Below are 26,878 nucleotides of genomic sequence, written 5' to 3' on the forward strand. Positions count from 1 at the left end.
AATTGAATGTATAATATAGTTGTTGGGTCTCTGTTTTATTTGAATTCGAGTGGCAAGGAGCTCAGGGGAAATTGCAAGGTAGAAACCTTCGGCCTGGTAATTATGCCGTGTACAGAGTAAAGAGTACCTGACCACTACTCCGTACACAAGCGTCTTGATCTACGTTATGTAGAGCATGTTCAGACTGCCATGTGCCACTGAAAAGACTGGTAGACGCGCCTGTTGTTGATTGGCAGTCTGTTGCTCGTTGGCTGCATCTTCCGCTAAGGAACCTCGGCATCGGAAGTCCAAAAAGCTGACTACCGAATTAAGCTTTCCACCCGCATTTCGTCCATCTCACCTCCGGCTCTCCCTCTCGAAGCTCCAACCCCCCAAGGTTCTTTTTTCGTGGCTTCTTGATCTGTATCGTTTCCTTGAAAATTTCATTACATTTGCCGATTCAGGGCGCGATACGGCCTGCTAAGCTGGTGTATGAGGCCAATAGACACGATGGGGCGGGAATTGCAGCATGTGCCAGAATCGCAAAAGGACCGGCGGAGGAAGACCCGTTTCTTGCGACAACCGACGAACAGGAAACCACTTTCGGGCCGTTTAATTCTTGATCATAGAATAAAAGGCGATATTGGTGTGCTTTCCGATGATTTGGTTCTTGACCTTTTCCCTCACTTGAATACAAGCGGTACGTTTTGGGCAACCTGTGTGCAGTTTTGTGGAGATCAGGGGACTGGAAATTCTGACATTGATTCGTGAATCCAAATGCAGGAAATATTCCCGATACATTATACGTGGCTGTGGCTCCATGGATACCGCGATTTTCTGCGGTCGAGGATATCACTTGGACAATCATCCCGGTTCGCACCCAGTTCAACGATAAGTCAAAGGCTGCTACGACGATATCACATTCGACTGTGCATTTTCCAGTCACTGGAAATTCCATTCAGTCCTTTCTCCAAGCTTTGCAGACTGTTGACCCGCCGAGAAACTCGCTCCTTGCACATCGTGGAATCGAAATTTACATTTTGGACGTTGCCCCTCTTCATCTTGATACTGTCTATGTAACGGTTGAGAAAAATCTATTGCGCGATTTTGATGAAGTGCAAAGCCGATTCGGCGGCGGATTCAATGGTGAAAGTGGTCGTCTATGGACAAAAGGGAAAGCGAACTCGCTTGTCCCAGTTCGAGTAGCGGAAACGAACTCAAAAGAGGCACGAACGGAGAGAGAAGAACGGCTGATGGCCGCTGTTAGAGGAGCACTGTCTGCTCAGAAGATTCTACACGCGGGTGATGTTATGCCGCTTCCCTTGCCTCCTCACCCAATCACCCATAACCCTCTTCCTCCAGCGAGAATATCCTTCTGTGAGCCCGTTTCGCAGGGCTTTCTGGTCCCCACAACCAAAGTTGTGCTCATCCAAAGTCGGTCGCAGCAGCAATCTCGGACTACTAAAGGTTTAACATCTCCCCGATTTAACCTTCTAAATCAGGTCGCGGAAGATGAAGGGGAAGACACAAATGAGCAGTTTTACTCCGCGGCTGAGGACAGGCCAGTAGAGAGTGGCACGGATTTCGAAAGCGCAAGTCCACCAGACGAGTCAGATACGGATGCATCTGTCCATAGTCTAAGTGAAATGTCCGATGATTCATTGGATGACATGATTTCGCTGGCCGCTCCTGAGTTGCCTCAGCAGCCCTCTGGGGTGATGTCGGTCTTGTCATCAGCGACTCCTCGACCGGGCGGAAAGCGATACGATGTCCACACTCCGGGATCGGTTCTCTCTGGCTTTACATCCGGTACTGCACGCCAGGGAAGACTCGGAGGGAAAGTTTTCCGTGCGGAATGCCTTTTGGACAAAATTTCGAACGAGATTCTCCACCCAAAACCACGAGATGACGATGACATAGAGGCATTTGTGTTCGTCGATGTGCAGGCTCTTGTGAAAATTGGCTGCTTTTCTGGGGATTGGGTTCGAATTGAAGCTTCTGAGGAGCCCCAGCGCAATATGCTCGCCTCCTTGAAGTTTGGAAGTCTGAATGGATTGGGAGAAACCGGAGAATCCGACGACTGGAGGATCGCGAAAGTCTACGGAATTTCGGGGCTTTCACCACCCAAATTGCGCTACTCGATAAACCACGATAGACGATCAAGCATCTCACACATGCCCTCTCATAGTTTGACACCTACCGTTTTGGTTCCACCTATTCTGCTTCATAACATGCAGAATCCTAAATATCTGAAATTATCACCATTGCCCACGCATACGCCTCACCAACCTCATACAGCCTCGCGGCTTGGTCCAAGCCAGCAAAAAGGTGGTTCCACCAAGGCACCTCCGGTCGCTAAAGAAGTTACGTTGTTAAAGATTTCGACACCGCTTTCTATGAATAGAGCATTACAGCCTGCACTTTTCGGGGCTCTAAAGCGCCATTTCGAATTGAAACGACGCTTAGTCAAGAGCGGTGATATTGTCGGCATTAGTGTGGACGAGGGATTGGGAAAAACCATCTTCTCAACGAGTAAGGCACCCGAAGCTGCTGGTCAGGATGAGGAATTAATGGCGCAACTTGAATTTTCCTCTGATTCTGCCTCTTGTACACCAAGCGGAGCAAAGAAAATTGGAGTTGCTTGGTTCCGGGTCAGTCATGTTGCAACGCCAACCGGAGAGACTGCCGATGTTTTAGAACAAGAACAGTGGGGTGGTGTGGCGATAATTGATTGTCTCAACACCAGGATGGTCCAAGCTGGAAGCGAGATCGGCACTGTGCCAAAAACTCACGGAAACACTTGGGAGTACTGGCTGGGTGTGAAGTCACTCCCACGTTCCAATACTGAACAGCCAGGGGTTCGCGGAACTTTAATGGAGCCGCCGAGGAAACATATTTCTCAAACACAGCGGCGAGTACGGGATCTTATAGCTGCAGCTACGAGCCCTCGAGCTATTCAGCTTGGCATGAAACCAGTCGTCATCCTTTTGACTTCTACGCAGCGGAGCATTGGGAAATCAACAGTTGCACGCAATGCATGTGCAGATATAGGCCTCCACACTTTCACAATTGATGCTTACGATATCCTTGCGGAAGGTGGAGCGAACGGTGGAGATGTGAAAACCGAAGCATACTTAAAAGCGAGGGCAGATAGAGCCTTTGCATGTGGTGCAGACTGCACTGCTCTTCTAATTCAACATATTGAGGTTTTGACCGCGGATAGGATGGTCACAGCGATGAAAGAAATTGCTACTGATGCTAGAGCCGTCATTGCGACCACTACAGATGTGGAGAAAATTCCGGAGGGAATTCGAAGCTTGTTCACACATGAATTGGAAATGACCGCTCCGGAAGAAAAGGAAAGAGAGGGCATTCTCCAGAACGCCGTCGCAGATTTGGGCGTGAGACTTTCCCCCGACGTAGATCTTTCTTCGGTTGCGGTGAAAACAGCTGCGTTGGTCGCTGGTGACTTAGTCGACGTGGTCGAAAGAGCGGTGGCTGCACGGACGCTCCGGCTGGAGAAACTTGCTGAAGCTGCTGCCTGTAGCCCTGAAGGGTCGAAGGCTACGGTTATAGATGTTGAGATTTCCGGCGGGGACGCGGCGCGATGCGTCACGAAGGCTGACTTCGATGCAGCTGTCGATGCCGCCCGTAAGAACTTTGCTGATTCCATTGGCGCTCCGAAGATTCCTAATGTCACATGGGATGACGTTGGTGGTCTGACCAATGTAAAGGATGCTGTGATGGAGACTATTCAACTACCTCTAGAACGACCGGAGCTCTTCGCAAAGGGAATGAAAAAGCGGAGTGGTATATTGTTTTACGGCCCTCCTGGAACTGGAAAGACATTACTGGCCAAGGCCATTGCTACCGAATTTTCGCTCAACTTCTTCTCCGTTAAGGGCCCGGAGCTGCTTAATATGTATATTGGAGAGTCGGAAGCGAACGTCCGACGTGTGTTCCAGCGTGCAAGAGACGCACGGCCTTGCGTTGTTTTCTTCGATGAGCTCGACTCAGTTGCGCCCAAGCGTGGCAACCAAGGTGATAGCGGTGGTGTTATGGATAGAATTGTCAGCCAACTGCTTGCCGAGCTTGATGGTATGAGCAGCGGTGACGAAAATGGCGGTGGCGTTTTTGTCATTGGTGCTACTAACAGACCGGATCTCTTGGATGCTGCTTTGCTCCGCCCCGGTCGTTTTGACAAGATGCTCTACCTAGGTGTCTCGGATACCCATGCCAAACAAACCACTATCTTGGAAGCGCTCACCCGAAAGTTTACCTTAGACCCTGATATTTCGCTGGGGCGCATCGCAGAGCGACTACCGTTTACATATACTGGAGCTGATTTATATGCACTCTGTTCTGATGCTATGCTCAAGGCCATCACGCGCCAAGCTTCAGCCGTGGATGAGAAGATCAACGCACTTCCCGGCGGCCCTGTAAGCACAGCATACTTCTTTGATCATCTTGCAAGCCCGGAGGATGTTGCGGTTATGGTAACGGAGGAAGATTTCTTCGCGGCGCAGCAGGAGCTAGTTCCAAGTGTTAGGTATGGGCTTCCGTTTTCTGAAATCTACCACATAGATACTAACCGATTTATACAGTGCAAAAGAACTAGAGCACTTCGAGCGCGTGCGCCGTACATTTGAGTCTGTGGATACGGCGAAGAAATCTGATAAAGAGCGAGGGAAACTTGCTCTGACGAATGGTTCGGCTAAAGGCCCCTCGCGTATGAATGGGCTCGCTGTTTCACAAGTTGAGCACCAGCCAGACGGAAAACTAGAAATGCCGAAAGACAATGATGATGACGATGAATATATCATCCGGACCGACCACTTGAAGGAACCAACAGAAAAGGATTATTTCCCCTCATCAGACGCGTCGAAATAAATGGAAATGACATTATATGCACATCAGGATAGTGCGCGCTATACCAGTTGGTGGTTTTATGAGTCCCAAGATTTCTAAGACAATATATACTTGTGTATACCTAGGCGGCAAGACTTATGTTCTCTATGGCAATGTATTGATAATCGAGTTACTTTGTATAAATATCCATTGACCAAAGATAGAGTGATTCTGCCAAGATTGTGTCCCCGGTCTGCCACACCTTCTAGAACGCCACCAAAAAGGACCTTTCCGAGTTTAAATTGGAACAAAGTGGCCATCACGTGTCAGCGGCTTGTGTTGGGGCGTTTAATCCCAACCTTAGTTGGGGGTCACTGATGGTCATGATATTGCTTCGAGACTTGGAGGGTGTTTGTCGGTGTATTTACTCCGTATATTAGTTAGTTACAGTGTTTAAAGTTTCTAACTCCCATCTTCCTCCATGTGCTGTTCAATTTCCTGCATAGCTTGATTTCAACCCCCACCATGTTGTCGCAACTCTCGTCCCTCATACCCTCATTCAGACAATTCTCGCAACCACCAGCTGAACACACCGTCAGGGTCCCCGTCACCGAAACCCATAATGTAGAAACGGCACAGGAGAAGGCCGCAAGGGCTTTGAAACATCTAATCAAACTGAATCATGCGAACTTTTCTATATTGTATAATGGGCTTCTGTTTTATAATCACATGCCACATGTAAGTGACAACCCATCCCTTGAGCAGGGGCAATTCTTACCTGGGATATAGCTGCTCTCGACAGCATATTTGCTTGGCGGGGATTCTGAGCATTTAAATCGGCTGTATGAGTCTGAATCGAAAGAGCTGGAGCAATGGGTTGATTCTCCAGGCGAGATCGGAGACATTGATTGGCGAGAATTTTTGGGAAAAAGAGAGTACCAACGTGCATATTTAGACTTTTTCGAGGATGAAGTTGTGCGCTGTGGGTATGACTGGAAAAAGGTGGCCCAGGAGTACCTCTGCGCAGATAAAATGCCTCTGGTTAATTCTTTGATATCTGGTTGTGAGTGAAGCTTTCCTACCTTACAAGTGGCTTATGGCTCTGATCATGGTCATAGTTGGGCACCCGCTTATTCATTTGGGCTATGCGTATGAAATGGATAATCGAGAGGTAGCGATGGAAGCCTTAGCAATGGCTGCATCGTGTTATGGTGACATCCATAAATATCTGGATAACCCATCATACCTACGCTCTGCATCATCTTACAAGACAACCTCTCTCTTAGAGATCATTAACAGGGTACAGAATGACAAGGCATTTGATGGTCTCTTCGAGACCACAGCAGTGGCCAATTTCGACGTTCTTTTCAAATCCAGTGAAGCTCCGCTCCTAAATCACTGGGCCGCCTGGGACGTTGCCGATGCCACCGAACAATTCGAGGCCATCCAGCGTTTTGCAACTGCATTACTCGTGAATAGTGGTGCAAAACCTCACAATTTCTTCTTCGTTCACCTTTTAACCACCACCCATGCTCTTCGTATCATTTTCCCCTCGATCCCCGCCCAGTATCATGTGAACTTGCTTCGGCAATGGTGGCTGCTTGCGTTGGGGCTATACATAGCCGAACTCCGGCCTCAGTTTAACGCTTCAAGCATAAACGCGATCAAAGATTATGACCTTGAAGGAAGGGACTGGAATTGGGTTAGTCAACATGCATTGCACCACAAGATGTCTACATCAGCTCATTATATCAAACCTCTACGAACAATGAGGGAGGCGGAGAAGACTTGGGCAGATCGTGAATTTTTTTATTTACGAGCAGCGCTGAAATTTATTGATGAATTTCAAGGATGGGGTGGTCTATGAAGCAGAGCTATGGTGGGCTATTCGGAGTTTGAGGCGATTACCAGCTTGTACGCCGTCGTCGTCGTCAAATCACTAGGCATACGGAGGACCCTGTGCTTACAATCTTCCAAATTACCATCATAGATGAGAATGAATGGCCCAAACTCAAACCTCCCTCGATTCCTCCATCTCCATCTCCATATATTTAGATTTACCTAGATTTTTGCATTTCTTTGTATGTGCAGAGTATACTTTGTACAGAGTTACTCTGTATGAAATTCGTGTAGTTACAACCCGACACTGATTTCCCTATGGTACCAAACCTTGAAATCCCTTCTCTGTGGGAAACTCTCATGAGCATCAGCAGAGGTTCTATTCACAAAAACAAACCATAAAATAAAAAAAAATAAAAAAAGTTAAAAAAATTAAGAGGGTGATAAAAATGTTTGTACTGATGAAAATGGTGTCGGAGCAGCTGCTTTCACGAATCTTCTGTACTACTGATGTTTTCTGTGTTTGCATTGGAAGCTTTGACATGGTATTACTTAACTAGTTAGTGAATCTAGCCATTTTAGGAATAACGAACTAATTTAGTAGCTAACGCCTGTTTGGTTTACTCCGTACGAAGTCCTCCAAAGCTGATTAGTGTTGAACTCGCTGTGCATCACAAGCACAATTCACAACACTTTATGTCGGGCCTTTTCGGGTTTCGAATATCCTTTACCTTTACTAACTTCTTGCAGTGCTTCATCCCCACGGAACCGCCTGCTTCACAAATACAATGGTGACGCGATATGCATCAAGGTTGCGGCTGTATGCTGAGTTTCTTCCGAATATCTCCCAGATCGCGGTCTATGTGACGCTGGCCGACTTGCCAAACTCCAGCGAAACCCAGAGTATCCTTGAAATTGTGCCCTCTCGAGATGAGCTTTTGCTTTCAGTCGGTGATCAAAAGCGGTCCCTACGACTTCCCGCTCGTGTGGCTCCCAGTGCACCAAGCTATTTCCCGCTTCAACCGGGAAGTGCTAGCAATATAGACCAAAGGGAATTTTCTTTTCGTCTGCAGGTCGACGAGGGTAGCCAATGTTTTCCATCCCGCGATGCATCTACTCCCCAGATTCCGTGGTCTGCCAAACATATGTCTGCGGAAACACAGATAAAATGCCGAGCTTGCGGAAATATCCTCTTGGAACCCCAGGGAGGCAACCGAATGGTATGGAAGGATTTACCAAGTGCAAACTGGGCGGAGTTAATGGATATCTGGCACTGCCATAAGCCGGATTCACATGAAGATGGAGATCATAAAGATAAAATCACGCATAATGGTCCTATGTCCACTCACAATGAGAGCGCTGCTTCAAAAGGGTATGGTGCTGGGAATCACACTGTATGCCAGGCTGATACAGTGCTTGTTGATGTTATGAACTTCTACGTGACAGAAACCAATGCTGTTGGGGTAGAATCCATGGTAAGCAGTGCTTCTTTCCATTTCGCATCACACTTCCTTCCCAAAAAAAAAAATGAGAATGATCTCAGCCGTCACACAATAGCTCAATATTTCCTCTGTGGTATGAGAATGGTCTATTGGGATGGGCAGAAAGAAGGAATCTGAATCGGTACCGCTGCTTTGTGGCTCCATAGCTCCATGGTTTAGTTTCCGATACTGCTGCCCAAGATTAAATAAAAATAACAGCGAAATTCCTCCCAGTGTGTTCTTTGAAATGCAATCCTATTCGGGGATGCACAGCAAAAGCAGATTTGAAGTATACAGAAGGGTGAAGGTGAATATTATCCTCATCGTTTACCCTCACGATGTATGGATTTTTTTTGCCGCCACCTTTCCTGTATGCTTCGTTATCGCTTTATCTGATGCTGAATCGGGTTGGGCTGTGTTTCAGGACATGCAACGGTAAAAGAAATCGCTAGCCCGGCCGTATTTCACCTCGGAGTAGACGTTCCCAAAGCTTTGGGGTCCGTGGGATACAAGCTGAGGTACATGTACGCTCCAAGCAGAGGGCGAGCGCTTTGGGTTGGTCGTGGATCTGCAACCCATCCCACGCATCCTCTTTGTCGATGCAATTATTCTCAATCTGAACCAGCCGGTGGAAATTGCAACCCTTTTTATATATTTAAAATCAAACGGCAGGGGAGGACCATGAGCCCGCGAGTTGCATTTTCTCTTATGGCATTTGTCCTGCTTTTTCCGTAGATCTCCTAGCTTCACTTTCCTGACCGCGCTGATATAGTTTGAGGTCGAAATTTTTCCTTGTTTCCTTTTTTTTTGTGTGGCAATAGGCAATCAAAAGGGCACTCCATACTAATGCATAATTTCCTCCCAGGTTCCTCCATTGGATGAGTCAAAGAATGCCGCAGACACAGAGCGTCAGCGGCGGCAAGAAAAAGAAGAAACAAGCCGCTGCTCGCATTTGCCTGTGCGGTGCACGAAATGCCTAGGAATCGTTGGCCAGATGCAACTGTCGATCAATGGCCTAGTTCTTTTCAAATCGGATTTGATGGCCTCGCGGCCGCTACAGAATAGTTCTGGGGGTGGTGTTTTAGCTAATGACTGCGAAATATACCCGGCTGACATGATTATTTCTGCGGAGCTTCTCGAGAAGATTGAGAGAACCGGTGCAAGAAGATATATTCTTCATCGTGATGACAATAGTGCTACAAATAATGGAATACTGGTAAGATCACCCTGAAATTCATTGATGATACCACCATTGACTGTAAAATTCGCAGGTTTGGATATTCAACCCAGACATCCGCTATTCATATCTCGACAGCGATGTCTCCAATGGCTCTCCTAGCGGCGGAAACGAAGGCAAGAATAATGTCTTAGCAACAAGCGCCCAGCGAGCTTTGAAGTTATTTTATCAGTACACTAGCGACATCCAGACACTGTTGAACCCGGAAAGCGGTACCCCATCCTCGGCGTCCTTGGAGGAGCTTCCACTCCCAGCACACATTTATGAACAGACAGAAAGTCTACTAAACAGCAGGACTACGTTGCTCCCGGAGTCAGCACGAAAGTTTAGGGAGTGGACGGTAGGCTTATTCCATGTTTTTGAAGAGCCATATTCCTCTGAATAGCGCTAGCTTTTCATTGCTGCCGATAGAAGGATTAATCGTTCTACAAAAATATGTAGACTGAGATGGCGACAGCAACAATACATATTTGACAGCCGTTACGAGAGAACAAAGAGCCTGTTTGCAATTAGATCCCCTTCAGACAATATAGTGCCCAGCACGGACCGGTCACCGCAAAATACAAACGCCAGCCTTGGAATGAGCTTTGGGAAACCTCTTCGATCTTACCCAGCCATGTGAAATATCTAGCCATCCACTTCTGCTCTCGAAACACGTTGATGTGCGGTGTTATTTCCCTGCACTATGACGGCCTCGGAGCTGAGACGGTCTCAGGGCATGCATCAAGTCTCGCTTGTCGTTTAGGCAACCGTGTGGTCGATGAGTGCGCCGTAAATGATATCAAAACGAATGACCGAATGAAAGAAACGGAAAATTATGAATGTTGAGATGGCATCGGTACTGCCTTTGCATGGATTCCATTGTTGGGTTAAATCAAGATTACAAGTGATCCTCGGCATGGAATTTCTTCTGAAAAAAATCATTCTCCGATGACATATTCACAGCCCTCGTATCCTATCCATACTTCATGTAACTGACCTGCGTCCACGTCGATCCTAGAACCTGGCCCGTACATTTTCTTCGCGCCACCGTCTTTCGGAAAAGCGATTGTTAACGTGCCATGCCGAATTAAGTGAGTGGTGAGACCGTTATGGGAATGCGGGGGATAATACGTGTCTCTGCGGTACACATAGGGATGTGTCAGATTGTGGCTGATTAGCTCCGGTTCACTACATGTGAATTTTGAGGGGCATACGGCTCATCTCTCCATGTAAACACAGTGCTAAATCCCCAGGAACGGACAAGGTTCTCGTCTTGTGCACGAGCAGAACTCGTCATGATGTCCAACTGAACTTTTTTGCAATATAACGAAATAGATATTTCTACAGTTGGTTACTCTGCTCGTTGATTCCCTAGGTCCCTTGCAAAAACGGAATAATTCCATGGAGATCGTTCATGAACGTTGATGGCCTGGGGTTCAAGCTAAGCATCACATGACGTTGATGCAGGGATGTTGACCAATGGGCAGTCGAATCCGACCGGTTCCAGTCGCTCGGCGCAACCCTATTTTGATGTCCGTCTTCTCCTTCGTGGCGTTACAGCGAACTAACAACGCCCTTCTTTGGTTTTCATGCGTGCTATCGGGGGCGAGCTGTCAGTGAGCAGCCGACATACTACTCTTGGAATTGGTTCACTAACGAAATCTTCTCGCAGGATAGTCTATTATCACTGCTTTTGCTGTCAGCACATCTCACGCCTTCCGCAATTAACCCCAGGACCGAAGGAAGGTGTTGAGATAGACGGCTTTTACGCAGATATGACGCTGATCTCCATGTCAAAGTGGCCTATCTGAGTGGGATATTTACATATCTGAGGACCACAAAAGTCAAATTTACGTGTCAAACCAAGCGAGTTGGGCACTTGGCTGGATGGAGAGAACGGTCTTTGCATCAGGGCTAGTCGTGTCTCTCCGTCGTTAGGGCCCAAATTCGATAGAAGTCTTAAGATACCATCAGTTGATGCAGGCTATCAACGGGCGCATTACGCAGGGCCCAGCAGATCGTGATTAACCGACAAATTGGAGCGCCCGCTAATCCTCTGGATTAAACAATCGTGTAATTAACCCGACAGCGAATCCAAAAACCGGGCTTTGGGCATTCTTAGGCCCTCACTCTCGCTTGCTGCAGCTCTTGGCTGAGATACGGGTCCGTGCACGATGCGCCAAGGGGGCAACTTCATGCCAACTTTCGGAAATATATCCAACTTTAACAACGATCTGTTGATACCGGAATCTTCACAGCAGTTGATACGCGAATTGCAGAAAACGTCCGACTCGCAAGTCCAACTGAAGCATTGGCCTTGATTTTATCGACGTGTTCAAATAAGTACATATATAAAAAGCGAGAGACCCATAGTGGACACTTCGCGCCATTAACCATTCTTAAAAATGTGGAAGTCGCTATCTCATACCTTCATGTCACCGCAATAATATTTTTTTTTTTTTGTTGGAAAAAAAAAAAAAAAAGACCTTTGTTCAGATATCACAGCACCGGTTCGCTTCATCTTTATTCCAATGCAAATTCAGGCTTGCAAAATATCTGATCCATGAGTCCGAAACCTTACGTTGAGATGACGCTGATAACCATCTCCTGCCGGTCCAATCGATTCCCCTAGCACCCTTTCGTTATGTCGCCTTTTGATGGCCTTGGCTCTAGAATTTAGCGTTGTGCTGTATTTGTCACCACAGTTGTTGTTAGCCTGTTCCTTATTAACATCGATATTGATAGGACCCATACGCATAGCCTATTTAACACGGCGTGCCACATACATGGCAATTCTTCCCGGGAATCACCCAAACCTCCTTGCCACCCGCCTGGCATGTTGGACAGCGTACACCGGGCAGCTGAAGAGATCCTATAAGCATCCAGGATCGAGTACAACGTCATTGAAAAGGAAACCATACTGGAGACATCTGGCTGATCTGTGCCCTTACTATTCCTTCTCGGGAGGTGCGGATGAATGTTGACACTGACGAGTCGGAGATGGTCCTTACGTCCGTTCGCGATCGCTGGGGTTATTTCGTCTTCAGATGGGGCTTTTCGAGAATTTTTCTTTTGTTTGCAATGGAACTTTGCCTTGGATGATTCGCGAGCTGCGGCAATCGGCCTCCTTATGAATTATTTTCTACTGGTATGTGGATCAGAGATTCCACATCGCACTCACGAGAGGTTTCTTTTTTTCCCCCCTCGACCAACTAAAAAGCAAGTAAGAGTATCACTCTATCCCACGGAGACACCATTATCAGCCATAACTTGGCTTGCTGCAATGCAGCGGAAAAGTGTGTCTATAATTCTAGTCACTTGCAGCACAGCAACTTTACAAAGCGTATGATTCCGATCGACGTGCGCTGAATATCGAAGGGACCCACGTCGGGCTATAGCGACTGGAGATGCTTTTGCGGAATATTTCATTCAGAATCATTCGCATTGGTCCTCTAATTCACCAACTACATTATGGTTACCACGATTAGAAGATTGGCGTCTTCCCGGTATGTGTCATTCGTTCCACCTGGCTTGACAATCAAGCACGAGGGATATCCCGCTGGCTTTACGAAGTGTTTCTCGGCCGTTCGTACTAAAAAAACACGAACCAATGTTCTCCAGCTCGACATCAGGCTCCGCATTTTCAGAAGAGTCCGCTCCAAGCCCTGGTGGGATACATGGGCAATCGTGCTATTTACGACTGAAGAAACTCTATTTCAGACCGCCGAGTGGTTGGTGACCCAGTCTTGAGGTGACCTTCCCTTGTTTCCCGAACCATCGAAGCAATCTCGTTCAATAATGCTGCTCCATGAAGTGGAACCATTCCAAGCCATAGTCATGAGATAACCTGAAGAATCTCCGCATTTGGGCGTCTGGATTTGCAGTTGAGCTTTGATTGCCCAACTCCCACCGCACGACAAAATGTATCCATCGGGCTTGAGCTTAATAGACGGCGATTGTCTTGCTTGGTGTGAACCCCAAGGGAAAAAAATAAGGCGATCGTAGGCGCCGAAGTTATCCCGGATCCATTCTCATTACAACATGCTAATGACGTCGGTCCTAACGCGGTTGACAGTGAAATAATGATCCGATCAATCATTGTTATCGCTTTAATTTTGACAGGGGACAAATAAATTATTGCGGCCACCGGAACGACTGCTTCGATATGTGTTTGAAGCCATTGACGGCTATTCGTTCGCAACAAAAACGCATTGTAACGAGAATAATGTAAGATTTCATGGGGCAAATTCTTTCAAACCCGGGTCAGTTTAGAATTTTTGATGGTTCAATGAACTCAGTATCATACGGAGTACTCCGTACAGAGTTCGAAATGGAATTCTTGCATGGGGAAGAAAAGTATGATCCAGAAATGTGATGCGTCAACTCATGGCGGTTTGGGTGGTCTGATACTCAACTCCTATTGGGCCTTCTTGGAAATATACTCCAATGAAACACTGCCGAGAATGACATTCCGTTGAGAGTACGGAGTAGATGGAGAGCAAAGTTGACCAGCTCGTGATGGTTACTCCATCCAATTCATCTTTAAAATTGTGGCTTTTAAATTCTTACATTCCGAAAATTCCTGATTGTATCCATCGCGTATACGAAAGATTGGCCTTTTAAGGGTCCTTGGAGCAGCAGACGGCGGCTAGATCGAGGTCTTTCCAATAACGACACCGCCAGCGTGGGCATTTTTCCGCGGTAATGATGATTGGCATGACTGTGCTTCTCCGGCGCAGTGCATACGAGATCCGCCGAATGACGTACCGCGTGTCAAGGATCGATATGCATGTACGGAGTATATACGGAGGACGTTTGCTCAATCTGCATGTGTCTGGACATTTTCCACGTTCTCTCGATCAACTCTGTGGGGCGATTTAGCCGGATCGAGGCAGGATCTGATTGCCAGGCTTCGAAAAGCTTGAACCTTGGCTCTGACATACTTCCCAGTTCGACCTAGTCACATTTTTCCGAGGGCCAGCGGAGACTAAAATGCACGGTTCAGACTGACATGGGGTTCGCTCTAGCCAAAACCATGATTGTTCCTGCACGAAAGATTAAAAATGCCTAAGTGGGACGCCATTTACTCCGTAGATAAGTGTGGAATTAACAGGAATGATGTATGCATCCCAGGCGGATAATGTGACGAATGGTGTACAAAAGTTACAGAATATTCGTCAGCATAAGCGAGTCGACTCCGTGGTAGGTCTTTTCTTTGGGCATCCATGCTTATTCAAGTAATCTGTTTCGAGATTTTTACTAAAAGAACGCCTGATGTTGGTGAGCCGTTTGTGTCGAACAAACGGATGAAGCGGAAACCTTGCCGGAGGTCATCCAGTCGCAAACAAGCCCAAGCGGCTAGATCATCTCTGCCAAACTCATCGTCCTTCACTTTAACCCTATTATGCAGTTAGCTCACGTTCAAAGTTCGAAATGACGTTGTGGTCAAGCTCTGAGATGCACCAGCCCAAAAGAGGAAACCAAACTTTCAACTACATGGAGTATGGGTGCAGAGTTGAAGGATATCACAGAAGAGAGACGCTCGCGCAACCCAGCTTCGCTTCCCTGGTACTAAAAATGCCTCTCAGAGAAGACCTTCGTCGCCCATCGATGTGGCATCCCAGCATATCTCAAAGGCTTTCCGAGCATAGGTTCCGTACAGCCCAAACAGATGGGCCCGCAGAGGAAAAACGGAAATGCGAAAAAAGGGACTGAAGGGTCGAAGGCAGTATGATCTGTACTAACCTTAGGAAAGTCAACTGTTCAATTACACCAGGGGCGCTCGGAAACTGTAACGTCTGGCCGCCAAAATCGGGATCGGCGCTGCTGCAGGTCGTAGTGCGACGCTTATACTTTGCACTGCCGCTCTCATCGCCGTCACTTTTCGAATGTATACTGTCTTTCGGTCGCTCAGCGTGCAGTTGACAGGATACATAGGGGCGGAAGCTTCTGTCATGCTCGTCTCCTTTCGGGAGCGGGATATTCTGACCTGCATAGACTTGAATTGATAGATGTACGGTATGACGAGACTTTAATCCCCGACCGCTCTCGGGCGATTCTTGTTTATCTGTCCGTTCGGCTCCCCGATATTCTTCTGGCTTCAGTACCCATCCCTTGGAGCGAGCGAACATCCCTTTGTTAAGCATCATGCCCTTATCACAATTCTGCCAATTCAAGGCAGCAATCTGAGCGCCCTGGCGCCAGGAGAACGAAGGGTCAAGATTGGAAGAATTAACTCGCATTCCTGAGGGATACACGCGCATCATGAAATTTTTGTTGTGGTCAAACAGAGCCTTACGCTGATTCTCGTGAGCGTCTTTCAAAGTAGCTTCTGAAAGAGAAAATATGTGAGTAGGTTTAGTTGCCTCTGTGGATGCATCCGAGTATTAGCCTCTTTATCGTTTTCATACCTTTTATTAATAAACAACCAGTACAGGACGTGCTTACCAGGCTGACTGAATCCATTAAAAGTGTAGCCACGTGTGTATATCCCAAGGCGACTCAATGCATGCAGGATTTTTACAGGTTTCTTTTTCACTGCCTGGGATGCCGCGGATTTCGCATCACCTTCTGGAAGAATTGAGACCTCTGTGGCAGCAATTGGTGGTCTAGAGATCTCAGAAAAGGCTACATCTGTTTCTGGCCCGTGGTCGGGGGCCCATTTCACTTTGATTAAGATCTTGTTCCTAAGGGAGTCAGGACTAGGTAAGTGCTTGTAGTCACTCTTTTCCAACTCCGCCGCGAGTTCAGGGGTGAAATCAACGAGCATTCCCTTCCAAGCTTCCATCATGATCTCCACCATGGTCTCCTGTTGCTCATGGCTAGCATGGACTTCCAAACTCACAATGACTGGCAAGTCACTCGTAACGAATGCAGTATCTCTGATGGCATAGCACACATCTCGAAAAGTGACCTCTTTGGTGAGGGTATATCCGTGCAGGACCCGAGGTTCGGGGCGGAGCGGGACAGCCGCAGCCACAGCCGTTGCAGATGTCGTTGCAGCTCTCATTGCGTCTCCAGTTTTATCTTTCTTTAGTCTATCGAGGCGATCTGAGAGTGAATTGAGATTGAAACGTTTCTTACTGTCCATTCTGGTCAAATTTTTGTCCTTTTGCTTCTGTTTCTTTTTGTGCTCGACATCTTCTGAATCAGAAGAGCTAGAGGACGAGAGATCACCATCCCACACGTCAATTTCGAGGCATCTGCACCCCTTCAAGAGGACCTGCTGGCAGTTAGTTGTGGGCCTTTTGCAGCTGCTTTGCATTGACGAGAGATTCATGTGGCTTTTTATTTACGGCTTAGTTCCCAATCGGATACATCAAATGTAAAAGCTTATCTGGAAAACCGTTGAATCCGGGTCATATGCCGAAACGAAAGAACGGGAATGTTTGAAAAAGGCGGCCAGCAAATAGGGAAAAAGTAGCATGCAAACAAGAGGGAAAAGCATGTACAGAAGAAATCCGGCTGTTCTCCGAATGCGAAGGAAATGTGACTGCTCATATTTTCCTCGTCGCATTTGCCTCCAAACCAGAGGCAAGGTAAGTTGGGGGACCGCGTCGATCAACGTTGCATCACATCGCCAAGGAATCCATCGTATGACGCAAGAAGCCGCAGGAGAGGGGGATATATCTGAATGAATTTTGACAGGTGAAGAAGAAGAAAAGTAAAAAGGAAAGAACAGAACAGCCAACAGAAAGGGATGCATTTGGTTGGTTGTCTTGGGTCTGCGGGAAAAGCCATACGGAGTAGCCGGCTCCACGCCTCCGAAAGTGCCTCCGTACGCTGATATACCACTGGGATACGCAGGAGATGGCCGGAAAAGGAGAAGAGGGATTTCGATCAAAAAAATATACGTACATCCTTGTAGACATCGGTGCTGGCTTCACTGTACAGCTGATTTCCGGTCAGGTACGTATTGTGACTCGAGTTTATGAAGTAATTCGTCATTGGCAGCGAGAGATCATCCTCTCTAGCTCCGGGCGGCATTGCAGTTGCGGTGGACATGTATTCCATGAAGGAGTCCAGGGTGGTGAGCACGGGAGCTTTCGCGGGGCTTTGCAGGTCAGAGCTATCATCCTGCTGGACGACTCGTAAGAAATGATCCGATGATTCCTCTGTGCTGGAGTTGGAGGACTGCGGATGTATGGAATCGTAGATCTTCTTGAGGTGGCCTTGAACAGCGGGCTTGAAAGGGCCAACGGTGTCGGGCAGCAAGTATGGGTGTGCAGATTTCTGGTTCTTCATGTCCTTGGGAGCCATTGCTGCGGACGAGCTGAACTGTAATCAACGGGTTAGAGTTGACGAAAGACACCGGATATTATATGGAGGTTGGAATTTTGATAACAATTGCTAGCTAACTCGTCAACATGGAACGACGAGTTGTGTGTCCCTTTGAGCTCTGTGCCCCTCTTCTCCAGCGGCCCCCCCCCCCCCCCCCCCCGAGCTTTTCACGAGTTCTGGCGGGGTGAATGGTGTCCAGCTGACGCCAAGAGAGGGCTCGACGTGGGCGCGGCCGCTATTCACTGCTCCTTCGCAATATCTCAAGCCGTGAATGTCTCAGGTCCTCCGTGAAAGCGTGTCATCGTTTCTCTGAGACTCAGACCTTTGTCAGTGAAGCGACGCATAACTATCTGTAGGATTGAACCTGAGCTTTTCGCCGAAACGCACTCCTCGAGTTACGTATTTGCAACGCTGACAGAAGACGACGGGTAGGAAGATAATAAAGAATAGGCCTTGAGCCTTGTGTCTTGAGCATACACATGTCACTGAGCCTCCTCCCTCTACTTCCCCAATGTTGCACTGCTTCCTTGGCGTGGTGGCGAGAAGGATTTATATCGCGCATTTTTGAACACGGCTTTGGGATGACTTTATACCAAGGAATGGTACGGCGTGTCCATTTGTTTGCTAGAAGTCGTTTTAAGAGGATTCCTCTGATCTATAGTGTACATTAAGGCCAGCTAGGCCATAGGAGAATCATTCATGCATATGGTCTTCCGGAAGATGGTCCAACCAACAAAAACGCCTTGCATTCGCTCAAACAAAAGCACCGAAAAGCAAACCCACTCAGCAAGATATGCTGAGACTGCTTTCAGATCTCAGAACAGTGGGGCAAAAAAATAATTCAAAACGTAGATATATATATCTCCAAACGCCAATAGAGTAATTTCCACTTTAGCCATTTCTCAATATGTTGATGAGTCCAAGTGCTCGCCGAGCAAGAGACTTATGAGGGATAGGATCCCGTGTTTTCACCCACTCGCCGTTAAAAGCATTAACGAGCCAGTCAGAAAGTCCTAACGTGGGAAGAATTAGCGGCGCTTAAACACGACCAATTTCGGAGGGAACGCTTGCACTTACGCTGATACACCATCTTGTTCGCGTTATGGAAATAGATACTGTGGTCTGAATCTGGATAAACATGGACATCGAAGTTCTTCACGCTGCCGAGATCGAGCTTATCCAAGAGGGTCAGAGTATTTTGTATATGCACGTTATCGTCCCCGGAGCCATGGACGATCATGAAGCGAACAGCCTGGTCAAGGGCGGTGACGTTGGAAATTGCAGAACGGTCGTATCCCTCTGGATTGTTCTGGGGAGTGTGCATATAGCGTTCGGTGTAGATGGAGTCTTCCAGAGTTTTAGATTAGCAGTCTCATAGGTAAATAAACCGGAACAGGCCCAAATGACACTCACCATAGAATCGCCAATCAGTTACCGGAGCTACAGCCATGCCATACTGAAAGGTTTGCCCAGCATCTTGCTCTAGTGTTTTCAGTGTCATGAAACCACCATAACTCCACCCCCAGATAGCCATGCGATCCGCATCGACATACGACCTTTTTCCCCAGGCCTTTGCGGTTTCAATTTGATCAATGGCTTCATAATGGCCAAGGTTCCCACGTACTGCGCAACGAGCCTTTCTTCCGATGAAACCTGTGCCCCGACCATCTACAGTCACCACGATATACCCCAAGTTAGACGCAACATAGGATTGGAAATCGACTTTGAACTTTTTGGTAACAGTTTGCGATCCTGGCCCACCATATAGATGGAACAAAACAGGGTATTTCTTGTCTGGATTGAAATTTGCGGGTCTTCTCTCCACCACTTGGAGCTCATAACCGCTGATCGTTATGGTCTGATAGTGTAAAGACGGGAGCGCATATTTCCTGGCCATATCTGCCAGACCCGGGTTCTTCTCTATAGACTCTTCATACTTCTCCTCATTTGCGGGTGTGCTAATGACCTTTTGCCAGGGAATATCCGGACCTTCATATTTCAACAGAGCGTATCCCGCGCCTGCAGAAAGAGAAATGGAGTAATATCCTGCGGATTTAGTGTCTACGATTGGCTGTAAACCAGACCCGTCGAGCTTCACCGTGTATATATGGCGTTCTGTGGGGTTTTCTTTCGCAGCAACGAAATATACGAGTCCTCGTTTCAAATCCACCGCGGACGGTGCATCGACCACCTCCCAGTCGCCCGATGTGAGAACAGTCGGCTCCGAATTATCCATGGGTGTAAAATAAGCCAGATGGTCGAAGCCATCGTGGGGGATAGTTTCGATATATCCATCATGTGGCCGTCCATTCTTGGGGTCTGCTGGTACAAAATGCGTTGTCTGGGATGGCTCTACCCATCCTCCATCCAAAGAAGAGAAGTTCCGTGATCTGACAACCTTACCCGCTCGTTTCGCTGCATCGATCAACACCACGGAGAGCCGATCGCTCTCGCGGTTCGTCTCCCGAACCAGGACGTTTCCATTTGATGCCCAGGTAACTCCGATAACGAGGCGATCGTCGTCGGGTAGATCGTCTTCCACGTCAACTGAGAAAACCTCCTCCTTCTCAACATCAAAAAATTGAATGTTCACAACTGGATTGGGGGCCCCGGCTTTCGGATATTTGATTTTGCGAATATCAGGATAGTTCTCCTCGCTCGGGCGACTGGGTTTGTTCGTGTTAGGAATGAAATATTGCACCGGGTATTCGGGAACTCTTGATTCGTTAGTTCGTAGAAATGCAACGAATTTCCCGTCACCATCCCACCATGTAGCACTGCTGCCAGAGAATACCTCTTCTTCGTATACCCAGTCAGGAATACCGTAGAACAAGTTCGTGCCCCCGTCCGTCGTGATCTGCTTCACGTTTTTGGACGATAATCTTCGTATAAACATATTATTTTTTCTTGTGAAAACTATAGCATCAGAATTGGGCGACCAGGATGCTAGTTGTATCCCTCCGTCAAGGGATTCGGGGTCGAGAGGTTCTCCGGTTTGCGTTTCAACATCGAATAGCCAGTAATTTCCGGTATACGAATGCCGCCAATTTTTTCGTTGATCCGACATGACAAGGACAGTTTTCAAGTCTGGACTCGGCCAGACTTTGCTTGGACGGACGAGTCTCTTCCCAACCATGAATGATGACTCTCGCATTAGAACGATTGTATCATCTGCCTTATTTCCAGGATTCCGGCTCCTGATGTCCTCCACACGCAGATACGCCTTGTTTCTGTCACCACCCTGCTCAAGAAGCAAGCCATCTGCTCCATTAGGACCTGGAAACCACGATATGTCATGGCTTTTTGGGCTCCAATTGCCAAATAAGACTCCGTCCAGGTCGAGTTTCTTTCCTCCTCTTCCTCCGGAGTAAATGCCTGGTATAATATTGCTCTCTCCCTGCGACACAGCGGCGTCTTTGCTAGAATCCTTGTGACGTCCCAGCAGGACAAAAAAGGCCACCAACCACCCGGCAATGCACAGCGTAACGATGAGTGTGAATATCACGCTCACTCTCCTTGGAGCCGACCATCCGCCTGCGGGGGGAACAAATCCTTCCTCCAAATCACCCTCCTCTTCATCATCATGGTATTTCTCCTGGTTTTCGGACTTTCGAGTACGAGCAACTCGGCCACCGTGCGCCGAACGGTTAGCTCCACCGAGGAGCGCAAAGGATATGGAGGCAGTGGACGTCGAATCGATAGAGTCTCTCGACTCATCATCCCGCTCGGCAAGCGGCTGCATTTCCTCATCGTTAATTCGCTTTTCGACCCCCATATCGCAAAGGAATGTGGAAACTGACGTTCAGCCGATCGGCGCGCTGAAGGTGCTTTGGATTCTTCTGCGGTCGTGGAGCGTGTGGCGTGTTTCGAGACCTAAAGGCTGCATAGGTAGATTCAGTAGAGCAACCGCAATGTTTCAGTTCGCTTTCGTGGCTTTTTGGCACATGGCAACCGGATATCGTCGCGACTCAAACTGCTGGGAGCGAGCCAGCCGGGGACGTGATCAATGCTGTAATGGGTCGCGAGCTAAACGTTAACTGCACGACGAGGCTTGGCACAAAGCTTCTCTCCCCCAGCGGCTCTTGCTCCGGGGCACTCCGGGATATCAACATGATTCGTCTCATCTTGCGCTCCGTGGCTCTGAGCTCCTTGTAATTAGCGTCATTACAGTCAAAGCGCACGTCCACTGACGAGGCCTTCTCGAATGCCTCGAGCGTTAAGATCCCTTGGTTCGGAGCCTTAATGAGCAATCTTATGCCTCCGCCTTCACCTAAACCAACGTATTATTTTCTACAGCACCGGTTTACACCGACAAGTGGTCGAAGAACTTGATCTTGCTCCTGATTCGTAGCCTCAGCTGCGCCTCTTTTGAATAACAAGGAAATCTGCGTCGTTGTATTACGCCAAAAAGGTAGCAAAACAAAAGTATATCAAACAGAAAAGTCAATAACACTCCCGTCAGACAGATGCATCATGGTTATATACAGTTGAATCAAGAAAATTTTCATCTTTGTATACATGTCCTTTCAGCTTATGAAACGGACAGAACTCCGGCTCAACAGAGGCTTTTGAAAGAGAAAATGGGGGCAAAGCCGGAACTTTCTAGTATACGCGCTTGAATGGTGGGACAGGCTTGCACTCGCTCTCGTCCAGCGTGGTCTGTGTCACAGCGCGGTAAGTAAGATCGACCTTTCCATGGGGTTCCTTCTGGAATGTGAGGGTATGCTTCATCCAGTTGGCGTCGTCACGGTCGGGGTAATCCTCGCGGGCGTGGGCGCCACGCGATTCTTTGCGGTTAGCAGCAGCAACGGCTGTTTGAGTACTACAGATTTTGTCAGTATACACTATCCTTGTGGACGGAATAAACGGGCCCGGAACGGTACTTACGCGCAAGTCAATAAGTTTCTCAACTCAAGGGTCTCCACGAGGTCGGAGTTCCAGATCATGCTGCGATCCTTAGTTCCAACTTGCGCGAACATTTGGTCAACTTCGTTAATCTTGCGAACACCCTCGTCCAAACTCTCTTGAGTACGGAAAACGCTAACATCTGTCTGCATAGTCTTCTGCATAGCGTTTCTGATGTCGAAAGTGGACTTTGGTCCATCAGCAGTTCTGATCTTATCAAGCACTTCGATAGACTCAGCACCGGCATCGGCACTGATTTCCTTGTGAGGAGTGTTTGGAGTAGCATTGTCGCGAATCGTGTGGGAAACAGCACGGCCGAAAACGATAAGGTCGAGGAGAGAGTTGGCACCAAGACGGTTAGCACCATGGACAGAGACACAGGCGGCTTCACCACAAGCATAGAGACCAGGAACGATCTTGTCATTGCCCTTCTCATCAATGGTGAGCACTTCACCAGTGTAGCGAGTAGGAATACCACCCATGTTGTAGTGAACGGTTGGCAGGACTGGGATTGGTTGCTTGGTGACATCGACGCCAGCGAAGATGGAAGCAGTTTCTGAAATACCAGGGAGGCGCTCGTGCAAGATTTCGGGAGGAAGATGGCTAAGTTGGAGGTAGATGTGATCTTTCTCAGGGCCAACACCACGTCCCTCACGGATTTCAAGGGTCATAGAACGAGAAACGACATCTCGACTGGCAAGGTCCTTGGCAGTGGATGCGTAACGTTCCATGAAACGTTCACCATTAGAGTTGAGGAGATAGCCACCCTCACCACGAGCTCCTTCGGTGATGAGACAACCGGCACCATAGATACCAGTTGGATGGAATTGCACGAACTCGAGATCTTGGTTAGGCAATCCAGCACGAGCCACCATGGCCATACCATCACCAGTGCAAGTGTGGGCGGAAGTGCAGCTGAAGTAGGCACGTCCATAACCGCCAGTGGCTAAGACGGTATGATGGGCCTTGAAGCGGTGAAGTGTTCCATCCTCCTGGTTATATGCGAGGATACCTTTGCACTCGCCGTTCTCCATCAAGAGGTCAAGGGCGAAGTATTCAATGAAATAGCTAGCGTTGTACCGGAGAGATTGGCCGTAGAGGGTGTGGAGAAGAGCGTGGCCAGTTCTGTCGGCGGCAGCACAGCATCGGTACGCTTGGCCTCCCTTGCCAAATTCCTTCGACTGGCCACCGAAAGCTCGCTGGTAGATCTTGCCATCCTCGGTTCGAGAGAAAGGGCAGCCGTAGCCCTCAAGTTCGATAACACTCTGAGGAGCTTCTCTGGTCATGTAGTGAATAGCATCCTGGTCACCGAGCCAATCGGAACCTTTCACGGTATCGTACATATGCCATCTCCAGTCATCCTCGTGCATACTATTGGCCGATTAGCCTCTCCTTTCTGGAAATTTCCTGGCCTACGGGGGGACGAGACATACTTTCCGAGGGCGGCGTTGATACCACCCTGGGCAGCGACTGTGTGACTTCTTGTGGGAAAGAGTTTTGTGACACAAGCAGTATTGAATCCAGCTTCGGCCAAACCGAAAGCTGCTCGCAACCCGGCACCTCCGGCACCGACGACAACGGCATCGTACTCATGATCCTAAATTGGTCAAACCCACTTAGCACATGGCCCAACAACGAAAGATTGCAGCGTTTCTGGGAGCGACATACGATCACTGGGTATTTTTTTGTGAGAAATGGCGAGGCTTCTTTCGCACGAAGGGGTTGGCTGGTAATGATTCGAGCTGGGAAACGCCGCTTATCAACCAATTGTTCGCAACGATAAGTAGATGGTCTTGCCCATACCTGCAGGTCTGCTAGATGAGAAAAGTCGCCTTTGATCTCTCAAAGATCTGGAGAACTGTAGGAGGAGGGTCAGCTGAAACAGTCCTTTCGGTGGAGCGCCAGGTGGAAGCGGGTGGAAATACTCTTGTAGCGGGAGCAAGGCTCCGCAGGCCGTTGAAGCTCATGGTGACCCGGAATCAGCACTCAAACAAACACAATAATGCAAGAAATCAGGAATTGCCCAGGTCGTGGGACGAAACTTCAGGATTTCTTCGCAGTTCAACCTGTCGTCGACAAATGCTTCAAGTTGCTACGGAAGTGCTCCACGAACGGAAAAGACTTATTACCTAAGCAGTCAGATTAGCTCTTCCGAGGCCGGGTCTGCTCCGACCAGCCAATCGCAGCCCGTCCTTAGGTCAGCTTTCCGGAATAGCCCGTAGCAGGCACGTGACTTCGTTTTCCCGGAACAAATATCGGCGTTTTTCGTCGCATTGAGCTACGTGCCGGGCAGAGGAGGTTGGGAAAAGTTGAGGGGGCGTGCGCCTATGGCGTAATAGTGATATGGCTATCGCATTATCGACCAAAAAAGAGCACTGAAAATGGAGCATACGTGGTCTCATTGTACATATAAATTCCAGGTCCAACCAATCGCGCCCAATCTAGCTTAAAGCATAAGTTCCTCTTAGAATTAAAAAAAAAAAAAAAAAGTAGCTAGGGTTAATAGACGGTAGCCTAGTTATACTGCATGTACGTGGCAGTGGAGTTGAACTTGAGGTTGCCCTTGATCACCTTGTCCACTGCGGCCAGGAAGTCTTTCTCCGTGGCAACCTTTCTGCGGGCTCTGATGGCGAACATTCCAGCCTCCGTCGCAACACTCCTTAGTTCTGCGCCAGTCGAATTCGGGCAGAGTCTGGAAATAAGCTCCCATCTGATGTCTCGCTCAACCGACATACTCTTGGCATGGATGCGGAGGATGTTGGCACGTCCTTCGAGATCTGGCAGAGAGAATTCGATCTTTCGATCGATACGGCCGGGTCTCATCAAAGCCGGGTCCAGCGTAGACGGTCTGTTGGTCGCAAACATTACTTTAATGTTCCCTCGAGCGTCAAAGCCATCCAGCTGCGTGATCAGTTCAAGCATGGTTCTCTGAACCTCGTTGTCTCCACCTGCTCCGTCATCGAAACGCGCACCACCGATAGCGTCGATCTCATCAAAGAAAATGATGCAGGCCTTCTTGGTTCGCGCCATTTCAAAAAGCTCTCGAACCATCCTAGCTCCCTCACCAACATATTTTTGAACCAACTCGCTGCCAATAACGCGGATAAATGTCGCGTCTGTTCTGTTCGCAACAGCTCGCGCGCATAGAGTCTTGCCAGTCCCTGGCGGGCCGTAAAGCAAAGCACCCTTCGGTGGGTCTATACCCAAGCCGACGAACCGTTCCGGGGATAGTAGTGGCATCTCAACGACTTCTCTGAGTTTCTCTATTTGTTCTTTGCAACCTCCGATATCTCCATATGTAACATCCGGCTTGTCTTCGACTGTCATCATAGTAACGCTAGGGTCGATCTTGGGGGGAAGAGGCAACAGGATTTGATATTTATTTCGGTCAACACTAGAAAATCACAGTTTTAGAAGAGGATTCGAGGATAGTGACGCGGCGTAATACGTACCCGACACGCATTCCCTCTTCGATATCTGTTGGACTGACCCGTTCCCCTAGGTTCACGACGAATTTGGCGATTTGTTTAACGTTAATCACATATTTGCTCTTATCGGGATCCTTCTCATCGGCGATAATCTTCGTACACCGTGCAACTTGTAAAGGCTGCTCTTCCTGCATTCGTTGCCTATCGGCTGCAACATCCCACAGGTGTGGTGGTGCAAGACCAGTATCGGATTCCTAGGTTGACATAAGTATACTCAACAAGGCCAAAGGGCTTGCAGATGCATACCTTTACGCCGATCTTCTCATTTACACTTGCTTGTTTGTCTTTGATCTGCTTTTCGAGCTTCTTTAGAGCTGCTGCGTATGGAGCCGCACCGTACGTCTTGAGGACCTGGATATCCCTAGACGGTGTAAGCACAAAGGTATGCAAAAGAAGACAGGACCAACGAACTCATCGGTAAGAGGCGTTATCTTCTTTTCAGGCTCTTCATCGTCTGCAAAGTTCTTCCGATACTTCTCCCAATTTTGGCCCGTCGCGCTGGGCATGATGTCGGATGTGAAGGAACAAGGATGTCAGAGATTTGAGCGTAAGTAGGTTATATCGGCAGGGACTAAAGATCAGGATAAATGTCCGTCAGGTGGAAATTAAAAGTCGCTCAAATAGACGTTTAGTACGGTGGCCGTTGGCTGTCTTGATGAGCCAAAGGTCTTCGTTAACAACAAGCTGGAGGTGGTAGCGTCAGAGCTCTAGGACGCTAGTGGCCAGGCGCGCCAAGCATCTCCGATCGAAATTCAGAGATTCCAGCAATAAGTTGAAATTCAATCAACGCCGCTTTTGATATTCTCTCGTCCCTCTGTATCCTGCTCTCAGCTTTCTAT

General features: G+C 48.3%; 10 protein-coding genes across 10 annotated transcripts; 4 read left to right on the forward strand and 6 right to left on the reverse strand.

Annotated features, from left to right (window-relative positions):
* Positions 1 to 214: 214 nt before the first annotated feature.
* Positions 215 to 4,905, forward strand: CIMG_02347 (peroxisomal biogenesis factor 6). The gene is made up of 3 exons (XM_001248575.2): positions 215 to 679; positions 763 to 4,528; positions 4,584 to 4,905. The coding sequence occupies exons 1-3, from the start codon at positions 472 to 474 to the stop codon at positions 4,867 to 4,869; spliced, it is 4,260 nt and encodes a 1,419-aa protein (XP_001248576.2). The 5' UTR covers positions 215 to 471; the 3' UTR covers positions 4,870 to 4,905.
* Positions 4,906 to 5,211: 306 nt separating this feature from the next.
* CIMG_02346 (uncharacterized protein) lies at positions 5,212 to 7,003 on the forward strand. The gene is made up of 3 exons (XM_001248574.2): positions 5,212 to 5,565; positions 5,617 to 5,890; positions 5,946 to 7,003. Exons 1-3 carry the CDS (start codon positions 5,353 to 5,355, stop codon positions 6,692 to 6,694), a joined length of 1,236 nt encoding a protein of 411 aa, XP_001248575.1. The 5' UTR covers positions 5,212 to 5,352; the 3' UTR covers positions 6,695 to 7,003.
* A 130-nt stretch (positions 7,004 to 7,133) lies between these two features.
* CIMG_10920 (uncharacterized protein) lies at positions 7,134 to 8,353 on the forward strand (the record flags this gene model as incomplete). The annotated part of the gene is made up of 3 exons (XM_012358946.1): positions 7,134 to 7,167; positions 7,417 to 8,141; positions 8,315 to 8,353. The coding sequence occupies 3 exons, from the start codon at positions 7,134 to 7,136 to the stop codon at positions 8,351 to 8,353; spliced, it is 798 nt and encodes a 265-aa protein (XP_012214369.1).
* Positions 8,354 to 9,141: 788 nt separating this feature from the next.
* On the forward strand, positions 9,142 to 10,297 carry CIMG_10919 (uncharacterized protein; the record flags this gene model as incomplete). Its single annotated transcript, XM_012358945.1, has 2 exons — positions 9,142 to 9,363; positions 9,419 to 10,297. The coding sequence occupies 2 exons, from the start codon at positions 9,142 to 9,144 to the stop codon at positions 9,767 to 9,769; spliced, it is 573 nt and encodes a 190-aa protein (XP_012214368.1). The 3' UTR covers positions 9,770 to 10,297.
* A 7-nt stretch (positions 10,298 to 10,304) lies between these two features.
* Positions 10,305 to 10,663, reverse strand: CIMG_02344 (uncharacterized protein; the record flags this gene model as incomplete). The annotated part of the gene is made up of 2 exons (XM_001248572.2): positions 10,305 to 10,503; positions 10,581 to 10,663. The coding sequence occupies 2 exons, from the start codon at positions 10,661 to 10,663 to the stop codon at positions 10,305 to 10,307; spliced, it is 282 nt and encodes a 93-aa protein (XP_001248573.2).
* A 1,242-nt stretch (positions 10,664 to 11,905) lies between these two features.
* Positions 11,906 to 13,007, reverse strand: CIMG_12697 (uncharacterized protein; the record flags this gene model as incomplete). The annotated part of the gene is made up of 5 exons (XM_004445620.1): positions 11,906 to 12,082; positions 12,153 to 12,238; positions 12,288 to 12,493; positions 12,613 to 12,668; positions 12,846 to 13,007. 5 exons carry the CDS (start codon positions 13,005 to 13,007, stop codon positions 11,906 to 11,908), a joined length of 687 nt encoding a protein of 228 aa, XP_004445677.1.
* Positions 13,008 to 14,567: 1,560 nt separating this feature from the next.
* CIMG_02341 (phosphoinositide-specific phospholipase C) lies at positions 14,568 to 17,784 on the reverse strand. The gene is made up of 4 exons (XM_001248569.2): positions 17,224 to 17,784; positions 15,814 to 16,588; positions 15,112 to 15,733; positions 14,568 to 14,765 (listed from the first exon to the last, which is right to left on the reverse strand). The coding sequence occupies exons 1-4, from the start codon at positions 17,623 to 17,625 to the stop codon at positions 14,600 to 14,602; spliced, it is 1,965 nt and encodes a 654-aa protein (XP_001248570.1). The 5' UTR covers positions 17,626 to 17,784; the 3' UTR covers positions 14,568 to 14,599.
* Positions 17,785 to 18,268: 484 nt separating this feature from the next.
* Positions 18,269 to 21,607, reverse strand: CIMG_02340 (dipeptidyl aminopeptidase). The gene is made up of 3 exons (XM_001248568.2): positions 19,060 to 21,607; positions 18,724 to 18,993; positions 18,269 to 18,659 (listed from the first exon to the last, which is right to left on the reverse strand). Exons 1-3 carry the CDS (start codon positions 21,419 to 21,421, stop codon positions 18,538 to 18,540), a joined length of 2,754 nt encoding a protein of 917 aa, XP_001248569.1. The 5' UTR covers positions 21,422 to 21,607; the 3' UTR covers positions 18,269 to 18,537.
* A 403-nt stretch (positions 21,608 to 22,010) lies between these two features.
* Positions 22,011 to 24,599, reverse strand: CIMG_02339 (succinate dehydrogenase [ubiquinone] flavoprotein subunit 2, mitochondrial). The gene is made up of 6 exons (XM_001248567.2): positions 24,477 to 24,599; positions 24,355 to 24,409; positions 24,220 to 24,293; positions 23,985 to 24,148; positions 22,534 to 23,922; positions 22,011 to 22,468 (listed from the first exon to the last, which is right to left on the reverse strand). Exons 1-6 carry the CDS (start codon positions 24,516 to 24,518, stop codon positions 22,249 to 22,251), a joined length of 1,944 nt encoding a protein of 647 aa, XP_001248568.1. The 5' UTR covers positions 24,519 to 24,599; the 3' UTR covers positions 22,011 to 22,248.
* A 284-nt stretch (positions 24,600 to 24,883) lies between these two features.
* On the reverse strand, positions 24,884 to 26,676 carry CIMG_02338 (26S protease regulatory subunit 7). Its single transcript, XM_001248566.2, has 4 exons — positions 26,451 to 26,676; positions 26,286 to 26,400; positions 26,004 to 26,233; positions 24,884 to 25,945 (listed from the first exon to the last, which is right to left on the reverse strand). Exons 1-4 carry the CDS (start codon positions 26,543 to 26,545, stop codon positions 25,066 to 25,068), a joined length of 1,320 nt encoding a protein of 439 aa, XP_001248567.2. The 5' UTR covers positions 26,546 to 26,676; the 3' UTR covers positions 24,884 to 25,065.
* Positions 26,677 to 26,878: the final 202 nt, after the last annotated feature.

The sequence above is a fragment of the Coccidioides immitis genome, assembly GCF_000149335.2.
Source record: "Coccidioides immitis RS genomic scaffold supercont3.1, whole genome shotgun sequence".
Classification (NCBI taxonomy): domain Eukaryota; kingdom Fungi; phylum Ascomycota; class Eurotiomycetes; order Onygenales; family Onygenaceae; genus Coccidioides; species Coccidioides immitis.

Coding starts and splice junctions, on each gene's coding strand:
- CIMG_02340 (XM_001248568.2), bottom strand. CDS start 21,421: ATGGGGGTCGAAAAGCGAATTAACGATGAGGAAATGCAGCCGCTTGCC. Junction 18,994..19,059: donor AACTGATTGGCGATTCTATG/GTGAGTGTCATT, acceptor AAACTCTGGAAG/ACTCCATCTACACCGAACGC. Junction 18,660..18,723: donor GAACAAGATGGTGTATCAGC/GTAAGTGCAAGC, acceptor TTCCCACGTTAG/GACTTTCTGACTGGCTCGTT.
- CIMG_02339 (XM_001248567.2), bottom strand. CDS start 24,518: ATGAGCTTCAACGGCCTGCGGAGCCTTGCTCCCGCTACAAGA. Junction 24,294..24,354: donor CTCATCTAGCAGACCTGCAG/GTATGGGCAAGA, acceptor GGCGTTTCCCAG/CTCGAATCATTACCAGCCAA. Junction 24,149..24,219: donor CAAAAAAATACCCAGTGATC/GTATGTCGCTCC, acceptor TGACCAATTTAG/GATCATGAGTACGATGCCGT.
- CIMG_02346 (XM_001248574.2), top strand. CDS start 5,353: ATGTTGTCGCAACTCTCGTCCCTCATACCCTCATTCAGACAATTCTCG. Junction 5,566..5,616: donor TTTATAATCACATGCCACAT/GTAAGTGACAAC, acceptor CCTGGGATATAG/CTGCTCTCGACAGCATATTT. Junction 5,891..5,945: donor TAATTCTTTGATATCTGGTT/GTGAGTGAAGCT, acceptor TCATGGTCATAG/TTGGGCACCCGCTTATTCAT.
- CIMG_02341 (XM_001248569.2), bottom strand. CDS start 17,625: ATGGCTCCCAAGGACATGAAGAACCAGAAATCTGCACACCCATACTTG. Junction 15,734..15,813: donor TAATGGATTCAGTCAGCCTG/GTAAGCACGTCC, acceptor ATGCATCCACAG/AGGCAACTAAACCTACTCAC. Junction 14,766..15,111: donor GAACAGTTGACTTTCCTAAG/GTTAGTACAGAT, acceptor ACTGCATAATAG/GGTTAAAGTGAAGGACGATG.
- CIMG_02338 (XM_001248566.2), bottom strand. CDS start 26,545: ATGCCCAGCGCGACGGGCCAAAATTGGGAGAAGTATCGGAAGAACTTT. Junction 26,401..26,450: donor ATAACGCCTCTTACCGATGA/GTTCGTTGGTCC, acceptor TACACCGTCTAG/GGATATCCAGGTCCTCAAGA. Junction 25,946..26,003: donor GAAGAGGGAATGCGTGTCGG/GTACGTATTACG, acceptor GTGATTTTCTAG/TGTTGACCGAAATAAATATC.
- CIMG_02347 (XM_001248575.2), top strand. CDS start 472: ATGAGGCCAATAGACACGATGGGGCGGGAATTGCAGCATGTGCCAGAA. Junction 680..762: donor CCCTCACTTGAATACAAGCG/GTACGTTTTGGG, acceptor ATCCAAATGCAG/GAAATATTCCCGATACATTA. Junction 4,529..4,583: donor GAGCTAGTTCCAAGTGTTAG/GTATGGGCTTCC, acceptor CGATTTATACAG/TGCAAAAGAACTAGAGCACT.